We start from the raw sequence: 14,898 nt of genomic DNA on the forward strand, positions 1-14,898 counted from the left end.
TTGGATTGTCTGGGATAGTTGACTCAGTCTCTGTGCGTGCCGCCTGTGTTCCAATCTATCCGGTGTCACCCATCCAGGTGCCGTGGGAGCTACCCTCTCGGGTAGGGGATGTCCGTGTCCTTTCCGGCTTAGTCGTCTTTTTTCCGGTTTTGGTTTCCAGATTTAGTCAGTGGTGTTGAAGAGCCAGGTTTTTAGTGATTTCCTGAATTTTAGATGATCTTCAGTGTTTATTTCTTTTGCGATGTTGTTCCAGGTTTTTGCGGCTAAGTGGTAGAAGGAGGTGCCTCCAGGTTTTTCCAAGTTATGAGTAAAGCAAGGAGTTTTACGGCCGACTAAAGAGTTTAATTAAAGGCAGTTGTGGGGGTGGTGCCTAATTGGGGGAATAAAGGGAGGTTGCTCCCCATTTTATTGTCACATTCATTTTTAGCTGAAGAATATTTTATTTTTAAATACTAGTGTTGAGATTTGGGGGTCGACTTTTTGGTAAAATTAGGCATGCGTATTGGTCGATGTTTAGGTAGGAGGTCATTTTCAGACGAACTTTAGTATAGGTGACATTGTAGGAGATTGAAAGACATAGATCCGACAGCTCTTAGGAAGTTATGGAGTGGTTCAAACCGGTTTTCTTCCGCAAAATTGTCGAGTGATGTATTTTTTTTCTTGCATAAAATATGATACCAGGAAGTTAACACGCCTTTTCCAGGACAGCCTATGGACTCACTTTGCTAGAGGAAAGTCAGATATTGCCAATCTTCTAAGAAAGAGTGATTTCTGACATTTGCAATGCGGATACATACATTTGTTAGACATTTCTGCTTGGCTTCTGATGCCAGTAGACACCCAAACGGGGTAAGCTTTCCGAAGGAACCTGTTTCAATAATTGATGTTACTTCTACGTTGCTTCTTCTAACCCCAGTTTCCTTGACTCCCCACCTGTCAGTCACAAAGGATTGGTTTGTCATTCTATTATGTTTTTATGAATGGTAATGAAGATTCAACGATGGAGAAGAACATGAAAAGTTGGTCACTTGTAGTAATGGCTCCTAGTTATCTTCAATGAATACATAAACAACTCTTCCTCCGGAAGAATCCAGGAAAAGTGTTTGCGAAAAGAAAAGCGCCTTAATCTAACAATATGTCACAATAACGGGCTGCCACTGTGATGCTGGAGCAGCCTGTCTGTCCTAAAGTGATGGGTCAGTAAGTTATAAATGTAAAGACATTTTTTAGTTTTGTATATTCGGTGGCCCTCTAGCCAAAACCTTTACCTTCGAGTACAGATAGGGAGAAATGGGACATGAGGGGCACAAAGATTGTAGATGTTTGGTTAGAAACTCACTGTTTCCATCCTTACCATTAAACGTTATGTTCGAACTGCCTGCCTGTGTTTTTTTTAATGCAGTCTTCTGAGAGTTAATGACTAAATGGGAGCTGTAAATGCACCACAGTTGCAATACAAATGCTTAACCAGGTCTGCCTTCAGCCACTCGATTTATAAGCACTGTGCATGTCCTTCACTGAAGTCCTGTTAGAAAAAAGAATTTGCAAAGTCAACAGTTTTGACTTGTGCAGAAGTATTATGCTTTTACTGGACACTGCTTATTATATGCCCAGGTTCTTGCACCGGTTTGCAGCTGCTACCATCAATGGCCAGTTAATACCAGTACGGCAGTGCCGACAAGTGCTTTTCCCATGCCTACACAAAAGCCAAAACTGTTGGCATTGCCCCTTTTTCGCTGGTTTAAGTAAGGGAGGGAAAATGATGATGTTTTTTAGAACAGCCCTAGTGTCCTTTACTGTAAACGTTTTCCATCGATCGTGACGACCGGGCCAGAGGGTGAGTGCAGAACTGAACATCGGACTTATTCTTTTTTTTATAAACATTTTTTTATAGTACAGTGGCTTTTGTACAAGTGTATATAGGTCACAAGTAGAATACGTGAGCAATAAGACAAACCTGGCCGAGTCAAGTAAACAATACCATTTATTTGCACATAATATAGTTCACATTATGCTGTAAAGAATGACACGCAGGAAGGACAACCCATTAAGAGTGTATGCATTTCAGTTTAGAAACCAGTCAGTGGAACATTGGATGCTGAAGTTAAACATTACATTGAAGTGAAAATGGTATTAAGGCACGTTCCGAAGGATTGATAATGCAGAACCAAAAAGGTTACAAGTAGAAAAACAAAGCTCTCCGATGGATTCACACATTTTGACCATCAAATAAGTGACATTGACCCTGATTTATAGGGCCAAGAAACCAACAGATGTAAAGGGTAACAGTATAAAATGTGACAGTTTATTAATTTATAGATGTAAGCAGGTATTGGTAGTAAGTCTCAAAGTAATCCGTGAAAAATATCTGGCTATTTGTGCTCGCAACCAGGAATGTCCAGCAATGACTACAGGAAGTCAGAGTTCCAAATAATATGTGTCAGATTCTAAAGGAAAGCAGTGAGTAATGATTCTGCAGTGGTTGGAATCAACAAACCGCAGCTCTGTAATTGCACATGAATGCTATTGTTGGCCTAATTCATCCACACCTGCAGCCTGTAAAGGGTTTGCAGGTGTATAAAGGGAGACCAGTGGAGCAGAGAGGAGAGGAACAGGGAGGCCTGTGTGGGAGAGACCAGCAGGGGACCTTGTTTATGAGGAGGCAGCCGTAGTGGGACCGGAGAAGGATCCAGGACGCCAGCAGATATCCCAGAGGGCTTGCAGGGCCCAAAGCAAGTGGGTTGTGTACTTGCCACACATCGGGGAGCTTCCGTGATAGAGAGTGGGCAGCAGGAGCTGCAAGAGAGCCCGAAGCGGCCCGCCACCCGCGTCCCTAGAGGCATTTACATTTCTGGCGTGCAGAGGGACCACCCGGCAGGCGTGCGGTGCTTGCAAAGGTGGACTTCCCGGCTTCAGAAGCAACGAAGAAGCAGCGGGAACCGCCAGGAGGAGACACAGAAAGCCGGTGAGTCTCGGGAGGGCGCCCGAAGACCAGGGCGCTCCTATCGGACCACAAATAAGTAACGGTCCTCGAAATTAAGAAAAACAAATGCATATTGAATGCTTAACTGAAAGGAAACTTAAAATTAAGCAACATGAAGGCACACTGAACAACGAATTGACTGAAACCTTGAAGTTAAGCATATTAAATACTGAATGGAATAAAACTTTATGGGCAAAGCAAGTAACAAAGGATCACCCAAGTGCAAACAAATGACAGAAAAGGGTGCAAGTTTGACAGAGCACCATAAACAGGTGGGGTGTTAACAGCCCCCCCCACCCACGCCGACCACAAAGTGTACTTTTACGAGTAAATGCAGTGAGGCAGGGCCAAAGACTGGCAAGAGGTGTGTGACAAACGTGATGGTAGAGCCACGAGGCTGACAAAGAGAAGCCAGAGGAGGGTTAATCTGCACATAAAGCCAAGAGGCTGATGAAGAGGAACTAAGTGAAGGTGACTTGGTGCACAGGAGCAATTACCAAAGAACCTGTGTGGGCTGAGGAGCCCAGGGATTCTGGTTGCGCGACCTGTGATGGGTGTACCGTGAGGTCCGACAACTGCGCCTAGACCAGTGAGCCCTAAATGCTGAAAACCAAGCACACTGGAATGAAAAGCACTGTACATGAACTGGTGAGGCAAGCCAGAAAGAGGGTCAGGTCGACCTTAAGTTGTGTTAAACATTTTGAAAAGACTGAAGCAAGTATAAGTGGTGAAGTTAAAGTCTTGAGGAAGGGAACCCGGTGACTTGAGGAAATGCACGTGTTGTCTTGAGAGCGGAGCCTCAAGACCTTTTTGTTTTTGAAATGTGTTGCTTGGAACTGGGGGAAGGGAACTCCGAGGGTTGTTTGCAACTGTTTTGCCTTGAAGTTGAGAAAGGTAATCTTGAGACTTTTGTGGAGCTTTCTTGCTCTTGGGGAAGGGGAGCTGAAAGAGAGCTGCAAGCTGGAAGAAGCTCAGAAGTTTGAGTTAAACACTTTTTCTTTAATTATTGACATCCCTACACATTGTTTAGCTTTAGTTGTGAGGGCAAGTATAGGTTTTGGACACGGGCAGACTTTTAAGTTGAACTCCTTGACTCACACTTTGCTTAGTTTCATTCAGGAAGCAAAATCCCTTCTTAGCATAGGGCGAGTTAGGCCTCTACCATCCTGACATTTGAGTTAATAAAGTATTTTATTTTGAACTTGTCTGTGTCCTGCTTCATGATGCCTTCACAATGACCTAAGTTGAATGAATCCCTCTGAAGTGGGTAAAACATACATTTTTTAAAATCTCTTTATTGAGACAGCGTTTAAATAGTCACATGCAGCAGGGAAAAAAGATGTGTGAAGACTGGGATAAAGTGAAGGGAATTGGGACACAAATACCAACCTTTGTCTGCTCCTTGGACTGTTCTGCGTAGCCCCCACATTGTCTTTATGCTGCTGGGTTGCAGCATTCTTTGGCCTGCCATTTTGCTGAATCCAATTTGCCAGATTCTCTCTCTTTCTGCGAATCTTCCTTGCCATTGCTTTTGCTTCAGGCTTGAGTGAATACATTGTCAGAAGGCCGTTTGTTCTTTTCTGTCGTGGGGTTCGTATTTGGCCCTTGATTAAAGTCCCTGGGAACCAGACCATGTAAACCGCACCTAGGAAAAGAAACCCTGTAATAATGGGCTGTTTTACCTTCAAGGAAATGCTTTTTGAAAACAAACACAGCAAGTACATACCTCTGGGTCCTGGAATGATGGGTAATCGCTGATAATCATCCTCGGAGGCCTCTTTGGCCTAGTGTCGAGACATTTGGAAGCAAGTCTCTACAGCATTTCCCTATTGGAGAGCAGTGGGTGTCTTCCCTCTGTGCTGAAACTTCTTTTGGAGCTCCTGGTTCTCGAACCTCGATGTGGACCTCTTTGCTGTCTCCTCTGGGGCTCCCTGGAGGAGTTGGCTGCCAAATTGGCACCTGTGGTGTAAAACTGGGGCTTAACTGCATTTTCCCCATTCACAGATATGGCCTTCTGACTGTCTTGCTTATTTGTATGCACCTTTCTGCTCACCTTGGAATTCTCCTGAAGTGACTTTGGGTCTGCTTACCTTCCCCTGAACATTATTCTTGTACGCAGTTGGGGTTTAGAGAGTTCTAGGCTAAGAACTAGAGTGATGGTACGTAACCTTAATTTTGAATGTTGTCCACTTCTTGAAATGTGAATAAATATTTTCACTATATCTGTTTTTTAATATTTATTTTTTTATGAAGTGTTTAGCCCGTATAGTGTATCAAGATTTGTTTGGTCATCTCTGGTTCTGTTTAAGAATGGTTTTCTACCTTCTAGCCCTGTCTTTGGCTTTGATGTGTGCTTTTCCAGATACTATGCCCTAGAGGGCCAGAAACACTGTGATTTGCTGTAGTTCGAGTACGGACCGTATTGTGACTCTTACTGTTTTCACAGATGGCCTTAAGAATAAATATTCAAGTAACTTTGGGTCTCACCCTAAGTTACTAGGGGAATCCAGACGTGGACCCCTTGCTCACTATACTAAGAGAGGCACAGCTCCTCCCTACTGATGAGGTCTAACCAGACCGAAACACGTGTCTGGGGATGCTGTAGGTACTCTTGTTCAGAGAAGAATTGCCTAGAATTTCGGTGCTGGACTGCCCCAGGGCAGGACAAAGACTGATATGTTTGGGATATTTCTTCTCTGTGGAAGATAGTGAGCTAAAGACTCTGGGTAAGTCTCTCATAACCAGGACTAATGTCTGGCAGAGGGATTCCCAGGAACCCCCTTGTTAATTTGCATATTCAAGTAACTTTGGGTCTCACCCTAAATCACTAGGGGAATCCAGACATGGACCCCTTGCTCACTATTCTTAGAGAGGCACAGCTCCTCCCTACTGATGTGGTCCAACCAGACCGAAACACGTGTCTGGGGATGCTGTTGGTACTCTTGTTCAGAGAAGAATTGCCTAGCATTTCGGTGCTGGACTGCCCCAGGGTAGGACAAAGACTGATATGTTTGGGATATTTCTTCTCTGTGGAAGATAGTGAGCTAAAGACTCTGGGTAGTCTCTCATAACCAGGACTAAGGTCTGGCAGAGGGACTCCCAGGACCCCGCTTGTTAATTGGCCTTAAGAATAAACCAACTCCCAGATATAGTTCAAGGGTTTTAATTTTAAAATCGACAAAGGGCTGCACTCTCTAACCTATGGATGTGCAGTCCTACCCTAACCCAGGCTTCCCTCGACCCGAGGTGGATGTACTTGTCATCAGTTACCCCTACTATCCAAAAGCTTTTTGGCTTTGTGTCTTTGCCCACTGTCAGTGGTGGCTCGATATAGTACATTTTCCACTTCGTGTGAGGATTTCCAAAGTCAGAGTGATTGCTGTCATTGTCAAGAAACCACTCTGCAGCTCTTTTACATGTGAATATGGCTTTCACCCACGCGTTGGGCAGACATGGCCGGTAACTGCCTGCCAGCCCGAGCCTAGGTAGACAGCTCGGGGGCGTGACTAGCCATGTCTGCCCCTTGACACAGGGGTGAAAGCTATTCGCACCCCAGGGCTTATCCGAAATGCAATTTGTTCCTTTTTTCATGAGATTGGCTCCGCTTACTGTGCAATCTCTGAGGGGGGATGGTGGGGAGGGGTGGTAGAAAGAAATGGCTGCCGCCATAGGAAAAGGGACTAAGTTCCTTTTCCATTTCTATGGTGTCTGGGAGCAGGAGGGGCCGGGGCACAAAGCTCTGGTCAAGCAGGTAGGTAGGGAGCGTTGGGGAAGGGGTATGGTTTGTTTTGGGTGGGGTTGGGGAGGCAACACAGGATAGGCTCCCATTTGCCTCCCACATAAAATGTGTATTCTCGCCCGCTGTTCCAGCCACCTGATTGGCTGACCGCTCTTCCCCAGCTGCGAATGTTGTTTCTCCATGGAGCTGAATACAGTCTCTGTGACTCTGTTAGAGGTAAGCAATGTTGCTATATGCATCAGATTGCAGTGTTACGTGTATGTGCTGACAGTCGTGGCTGGCAGTGCAGCGTTGCATAGCCGTTTCCTTGCCTTGTGCTGTCTAATAGTTGGCCCTCGCTCTAACCTTCAACTTTAGAGGTTGTCAAAAGGCTTACAAGCCCAGGAGAAACAACCTAAATCGTCACTTTACACCAAACTAACCCTGTACAGATTGTCAGTGGAAAAGAGCATCAAGTTAGCCAACTTTCATATACAAGTGCTGGAGGAGGGCAGTAGGTTTGCATTACTTCAGCTTCAGAAGCTTCTTAGAAAGTGAGTGGCTCTTGTGAGATGTTTACTCTTCAGTCCATCGCTGGGGCAGCTGGTATTCATGATTCTCTAAAACAGAGGAAAAAATGGGCAGCATCTTGCAGGAGAGATATGGGGTGATCAATAGTGTTACTAGCTCACAGGCACATAAAGAAGGGACAGGAACTGAGGCCATCCCAAGTGGGAGTAATTTCTTTGAAACAAATGTTATTCCGGAAAAACTGTTTTCGGCAAAGGGACATAGAACCCTATAGTAAATGTTAGAGTTCCTGTGAGGGTTTCCAAAGTCTGTCGAGGAGCCTCTTTGCAGCTTGTTTACAGATTGATATATGGAGCAGATTGGAATGTTCCTCCTAAGCACTGACACTTGTTGTAGCCAGTGTCATATAGCTGTTTCTTGCATTGTGCTGCCGGTTAGCTTGCATTTCTATGCAGTTGCTCTCTAGGGGCTCTTGTGGGGTTTTTTCTCTTCAGTCCACCGCTGGAGCTGTTGGTATTCATGGTTCTTTCTCTAAAACAGAGAGAAACTGGCCAGCATCTTGCAACAAAGATATGGGGGGGATCAACAGTGATACTGTGTCCGAGCACGCAGGCACATAACGAAGGGACACTGATTAGAGCTCTCCCAACTGCCACCTTCTCCCTTTGGGATAGGACCGGCTCTGGCTTTCACTCGTGTAGGCATCCTGCCCCAGGCTGGCCCTGTCACACAGCTTGTTATAATGGCTGTCCCCTTTTCTTCCCCCCCTTGCATTCGTGTTTATGCCTGCTACCAGGTATTGGGCCTATAAAATGTTACAGGTGCCGGTTGTGCCTTTTAGGACAATGTAAAATTCCTGTTCCGGCACTCTGGTATTTTTAATGTGTTAGTTAAGTCTGGTCCCCTTTTTCTCCTGCCTTTGTCATTGTATGTTATGTCCCTATCCTTGAATTATGAATACACATTTAAATATACGGGTGTGGACTGTCTATTTATTTAATGATAATATACATACAGCCGCATAGCTTTGTATAAATAACATAAAAACATACATTTCATAAACATAAAATCCTTAAACACATCAAAGATAAAACGTGATTACAATAGATCTAAAAGATAATGAAAAAACATCACAATAAATCAAAAATCTCAGTACATTTCCTATAAAATGTCTCCATAAAATGTAAGTAATTTCCCTCCATAAATATTTTCCAAAGCATAGACGTATCAGTACAATCTATATGATTATCGTAACATATACATTTGAATCTAATACTATTTAAACTCACACATTTGATCAGAATGGGTTGCGGAGATTCAATTTCGGTTTCACTGCATAGTTTACAGTAACGTATACTGCGTGGAGTGCCTCTTTTAGCGCCTTCAATTTCAAGCACTGCGCTATGATTAAACTTAAGTAGTAGGTACTGTCTCGCAGTCCCACTCTCAGAGGAGGCATCAATATATTTTGGGTTATTGCTGCAGAGGGTTCCGTAATAAATGAATGGACCACTATTAGATTTTGTAAATAGTTCAATTATATAATTTCCATAGCTGTAACTGATTAACTTCTGCTTAAGCCAACATTTCATTTTAGAAACATTATTTGGAACCACAGGGAAATCACAACCACTATTCCACAAATGAAAGAGAGTAAATATTTTACCCAAGCTTTCACCTAGTCGACCATCGCAGTGCCATTACTCAGTGCTAGCAAGTTTAGAGAGCACACAAATGTTCTAGATATCAAGATAGATGTAATTCCAATCAAATTTAACTTGAGGTGCAGATAATCTATAGGCAAAGAGTGCGGCATGCAAAACCGTTTACGTAGCATTATCGCTTCAAATTTAATAAGATCTCTTATAAATGCATGGCCCCAAATCTCTATGCCATAAGTAAGCAAAAGTACATTTTTAGAAGAATACAGGAGCACGATTGTTTTGATTGAGACACCACCATTCATCCCATGAAGGAACTGATGGCGCCTAACATTTTCAAACATTTGCATTTAGTTTGTTCCCAATGGACTTTCCAATTGAGTTTATCGTCAACATGAAGACCCAAATATTTATAAGTTTGACACACTCAAATTTAGTACCATCAAGGAACCTGCAGAGCCTCTTCGTTGGTTTCATTTTGCAGCAAACACCATGACCTTGCTTTTTGATACATTCACCTTTAGGCCATTTTCATTCGCAAATACTCCTAGCCCTTTAATCAGTGCCTGGAGACCCTTAGGGGTATAATCCAGTAACAGCAAGTCTTCAGCGTATGCCAGCCAGCTGAGCCGCTCAGAACCTACTTTAACTGAATGAATGTTGTTATTGTTAAATTGCATTTGGAGATCTGCCAGATATAAATTAAAAAGGGTGGCAGCTAAGGTGCCGGTTTGGGATTTGAATTTGGTTTTGAAATTTCTCATGGGTGCTCCGTTTGAACCTTTGCACTCTTGTCCTTTGAGATTACTGTCCTTCAAGACTGTGTTCTTGGTTGCGTTTACTTCCGCTCGCAGAGTGAGTGAATTGCAGGCACTTTCAGCTAAGCCACCCGTTACTGTGTTTCACAAGGACAGGGTTGTACTGCGAGTACCTCCCTCTTTTCTACCTAAGGTAGTCTCTGAATATCATTTGAGTTAAAAGGTGGTTCTTCCATCTTTCTACCCTCCTCCTCATCCTGGTAAGGAAGAGGAGTGTCTCCATCGGTTGTATCCTAGGGGAGCTCTTAGCTTTTACAATTCTAGGATTTCGTGGGTCAGAGTGGACGATCAACTCTTTGTAGGATATGCTGGACACCGATTGGGCCAGGCTGTTACCAAACAGACCTTGTCGAGGTGGATTATCCTTACCATTACGGAGTGTTACAGTTTGGCGGGTAAAGACGCTCCTGATGGGTTGAGAGCTTATTCCACTAGGGGCGTGGCTACTTCCACCACCCTCCAGCAGGGTGTTCCTATTAGGAATATTTGTGATGCCGCTACTTGGGCTTCAATCCATACATTTGTAAAACATTATTCCCTGGATACAATCCATGATCAGGATATGGCCTTTGGGAAGGCAGTTCTTTATTCCGCAATCTAATTGGGTGCTCTAAATTCTTTATCCTCCTCCATTTCCTGGTACTGCATCGGGAGCCTGTCAAAGATGTGGAATGCGTTGGAGAACAGAATCCATTAGAAGAACAAGTTACTTACCAGCTGGTAACGTTGTTTCGACTGGGTGTTCTTCCAACGAATTCCACATTGCACTCTCAGCCTGCCCCTCCAGAAAATTACCTATGCGATTGCAGGTTCCGTTTCCGCAAGGCTAAGTGCAGTCCAGCGGGCATCAGACTGGTGCCACACATTCTGGAGGGGGGAACTTAAACTGAGGCTATGGGCGCTGTGCGTCCTATTTATAACATCCTGTGACGTCATCCTCGACAGAGACCCCCGAGGGACATGGACCCAACGCCATCGACGCAGGACGCCCTCTGCCGAAAAAGTTCCCGAAGTGCACAGCTGTGGACATTACATGTCAAAGATGTGGAATACGTTGGAGGAACATCCAGTCGAAAGAACGCTACCAGTTGGTAAGAAACTTGTTCTTTGGCAGCCTTGATCTTTGGGTTGTAATTATTTCGCCTGTGATATATTTTATTAGTGCACTCAAAGGGAGTTTTATAACTCCTTTGTTTACCAATCAAGTTTTTTATAGACCCAATCATTGATGAAAAAGCTTCACCTATATTGGTTGGAATGGAGAATGTATCACGCGAGAATTGCTCTATAAAGACTGGTAACAATTGGGCAGCAGCCACTTAACCTTTGCCTAAACTACAGGGGTGCCATTGGATACGATTCTCACCACCATTTATAAATATATTGCTGTTGAAATCTTGCTCTCTTTGCATTGCCGATATAATCATAGATTTAAACAAAACGCATAAGGGTAAATGGTCACTTTCACCCCGGGGGCACAGGGGATATTGCCATATCCTTGACCAGTGCTATACCAGATTGGTTCACAAACACGTAATCTAGCGTTGTAGCACTCGTACTACTCACGCGTGTAAAATCCCTTTGCGCGTCTCCAGCACAGAACCCATTCAAACAAGTAAAGCCTTGAACTTCAAAAAGAGGTGTCCATACACTCTTCTTTCGTTGTAAACCACCCTGGCCCATAGGGGCGGATACTGATGACACTTGAAAGTCGCTATCATATAGCTCTATATCTGCATTGAACTCTCCTGTGACTCAAATTGCAAGCTTTTGCTTAAACATTTCAATAATCTGTTTCACTGCTTTAACATTGCTTTGAGTTGAAATGCCTTTAGGTAGATTATCGGAGTTACCTCAGCCCTGACTATTTTAGCAGCTAGCACCAAGGTGGACATACTAGGTATCTCAATGAGTGACCAAGGGTGCTATACCAATATCAACAGCCCGCCTTTTGGGTGAACCAACCGACCTTTGGAAGCCATTTTTTTAACTGTCGTTCGGCCGTCTAAATATACATTTTCCACAAGCCATGTTTCTTGCAACACTATTACCGAAAATAGATCCATCACTGACCACAGGCCCCCATTGCAAACAAATGTGAAAACCCCCTCGTATTCCAAGAACAGAGGAGGTCGATGTCATTTACTTAATGTGGCAAAAAGGTACTTCAACACTGATGGCAACTGTTGCCAGTACCCAACATCTTTGCTCGTGCCCCCAGAATTTGAGGGTCTAACTGATTCATCAGACACATTATTATTGGATAAACAGACTTCTCCTCGTTGATTCCTATTTGTATACGCAGGGGCAGAACCAAGGTTAGCTAGCGGGCAACTCTACTGCTATTTTTCCCAGAAGGGATCGTACCGTTATTTATAGTTGTACTAGCGCATTTATTATGTTCATTTGTATTGCCAACTTTACACTTCCTTAGCTGCTTTGCCTATATCGCAGGAGAACCGAAGAACGCCACAGAAAGCCAGTGAGTCCTCAGGAGGGAAACTGGGACACCAGGGCGCTTCAGTAACCTTACCAAGGACAGACAAGAGTAAATGAAGCGCACAAAAGGGAATGTGAAACGCAATATTTACAAAGGGGGAATAATAGAATGAATGCTAAATATATGCAAGTTCGCAAGTGTGTCAAGTGGAACACATGAAAAAGCCTTGGCAGGAGAGTATACTCTGATTCCGGATTTGTCTAACTCGCACACTCTCACCTCTCCCTTTACTACTCTTTCCTCTTGTCCACTCTGCCTCACTCCTCCTTCTGTCCCTTCAATATTCTCACTCCTCCTTGGACTTGTCTCCACTCTTGATGCTAGCCCTCCTTCTGCTAATACTACCCCTTTTCACTGCTCTTTTCCCTCCTCCACACTACTACTCCTCCCTTTCTACTACTTGTTCTCTCCCCTCCAGGCAACTTCTCCTCCCTCCAAACCCCCTGCACCCCACTCCAAACCACTACAACTCCCTTAACTACTCAGACACCCCCCTTTTACTCAGTAGCATTTGCTTCAAAATCACTCCTTGCACTACATTGTCTACCCATTTGTCAGACAACCATGCACACTCGCACTGCAGAACCACATTCACGCCTTCACCAATACCTCACCTGCTTCACATATTGCCTCTAGACTCTGCTGCTCCAGCCTTCCTACTGTTGGTCTCTTGGTCATCCCCCACTTCCACCTCTAACATCACCCGAATAACCCATACTTCCTGTCCCCAGCTTATATCCTCCTTTCTCTCCCTGGACAATCTGGCCCTGACATCCCCTCTCCGGGGTAGGGGGCTAGAGGGAGTGGAAAAGTCATAAAAAGGGGGGGAAGCCCCATCCATTTTCTCAGTGTGGGCTTGCCACATAGCAAAGATGGCTGATCTCTAAGGCCAGTGTTTGTTCGTGTTCCAGGACCCAGTTCCATGGGATCTCCCAGTAAATCCATTTAGGGAGGGTGGATCCTTCACCCCTTTCTTTCCTTGGTGGTCTAGGGGACCCTTGGGTTGTTGTGCAAACTCCTCTCCCTGTAATGAGAGCTTTGCAGCATCTCTCCCTGTCGCAGCTTATCAATGCAGATCGACAGCAATGCAAAAGCTTGGTCTCTCAAAGGCGATGTTCTCTCTCTATGCGGCCGATCTCCATTCCACTTGAATGGTCCTTCTGCACTCTTCTCATGGCGTACATCCTAATGAGTTTTCTCTCCTTCTGGCGAGCAGCTTGCAGAGGCATGACATGCGTTAGCAGCAGTCTGCACACAAACATCTCGCCAAAGGGTAGGGCTAGAATTGGGGGCCCTCTCTGCTTCCACTGTCCACCTCAAAGGTAGGACTGGCTCTGCATTTCTCCGTGGTAGACCTCCTACTACTGGCAGGATAGGGTATTCTTTCCCTCTCCACACCTGTGTACTATTGGCCTTGTCACACAGTGGAGTCCATTTTTTTACTGTGTGTAAGTCAACTTGCCCCAGATTGTATGCTGCAGGCAGTAATATACATGGAAGCGACTTGGATAAGATCTTATTCTTAGTGCTTTGAGTGGTACTGGCAGTCTCGGAGGCCTACGTGGTTTGCAGAGCCCTCACCAAATATGAGCCATACTACCAAGCACAACACATCTTCTGTTTGTATCTTTCAAATGTGCAAATGTTTAATTGCTGTGGAGGTGGGGTTTAAAAAAAAAAAAAAAAAGCAATATTAGAAGGAGAGCTGTCATGGTAAGTTTATATTCCCGCAATTTTGTAATCCTGAGATTCAGTGCAACAGTACACTTTCGGTAAATATATCAGGATCAAGTCTTTATTGTATTATGATGAATTCTGTAAAGTAACATATACATTATGGGATCAAGAACATATGGTCTTTTGAGATGCTCTTATATTTGTGATATTATAGTATTTTCTCTTGCTATTTTGGATGCAGGATATTGGTATTATTGTAAAAAAATAAAAAATAAATTGGTAATCTTTTGCCGCCAAAACCTTAAATGTTACACGTTTAGCAACTTATGCCATGATCTGTGGTGGTAAACTGCATGCATCCAAAGTCTTTAGGATGCTGAAAGGTAAGTCCAAAACATTATTTCTTGGATTGTAACATCTGCAAAACGTGTATTAGCTTTTATGTTGCAGACCTAGTGATCAGGAATCCTTTTGATTCGATAACGTTGGGTCTGATTTGCTCGGCGGATGGTTTTTGCTCTTGAGTGAATACATTTTGTATGCCTTTGTTATACGTTTAAACTGAGACAAGCCTGTTTATTCAAACCATGCCACCATGATAAAATAATACGACATAACCATTCAAGAATAGCCATTAGGAATGAGGCAATACCATTCCCATCCCATCCCATTATCATAGCGCCTGGCTATGAGGGAAGATGTAAAGTCCCTGCCGCTCTGTCATTTCTGATTCTAGGAACGGCTGTTAGCTTTGAAGCGCAGCATGTCGTTTATGCAGGAAATGGATTTTTCTCAGCAGGCAGCTATTCTAGGTGATGAAGAAATTGCAGTTGAGGAACCAGTCCCTGAAGTAATTCCTGTGCCAGTGGAGCCGACAAAGAAGTCGAAAAAGCCAAAAGAAGTTATCAGGTAAAGATTCCTTTTGGATACAATTTTTGTCAAAATGTAACTGAAATACATTCAAAACAAAACCAATGTTTGATATTTACAAAGTAGAATGACTTGACCAT

General features: G+C 43.9%; 1 protein-coding gene across 7 annotated transcripts in view; it reads left to right on the plus strand.

Annotated features, from left to right (window-relative positions):
- The window catches only part of BRD9 (bromodomain containing 9), a 1,136,180-nt gene that overhangs the window by 316,862 nt on the left and 804,420 nt on the right, over positions 1 to 14,898 (plus strand). For 3 of the 7 annotated variants that reach the window (XM_069620585.1, XM_069620586.1, XM_069620587.1), the window contains exon 7: positions 14,625 to 14,797. In XM_069620585.1, coding sequence (XP_069476686.1) covers positions 14,625 to 14,797 — 173 coding nt within the window. The remainder of the gene's footprint in view (positions 1 to 14,624; positions 14,798 to 14,898) is intronic. The other 4 variants (XM_069620588.1, XM_069620591.1, XM_069620589.1 and 1 more) reach the window with 2 other exon arrangements.

The sequence above is a fragment of the Ambystoma mexicanum genome, chromosome 5q (genome assembly GCF_040938575.1).
Source record: "Ambystoma mexicanum isolate Mex_15411 chromosome 5q, UKY_AmexF1_1, whole genome shotgun sequence".
In the NCBI taxonomy this organism is placed as follows: Eukaryota; Metazoa; Chordata; class Amphibia; order Caudata; family Ambystomatidae; genus Ambystoma; species Ambystoma mexicanum.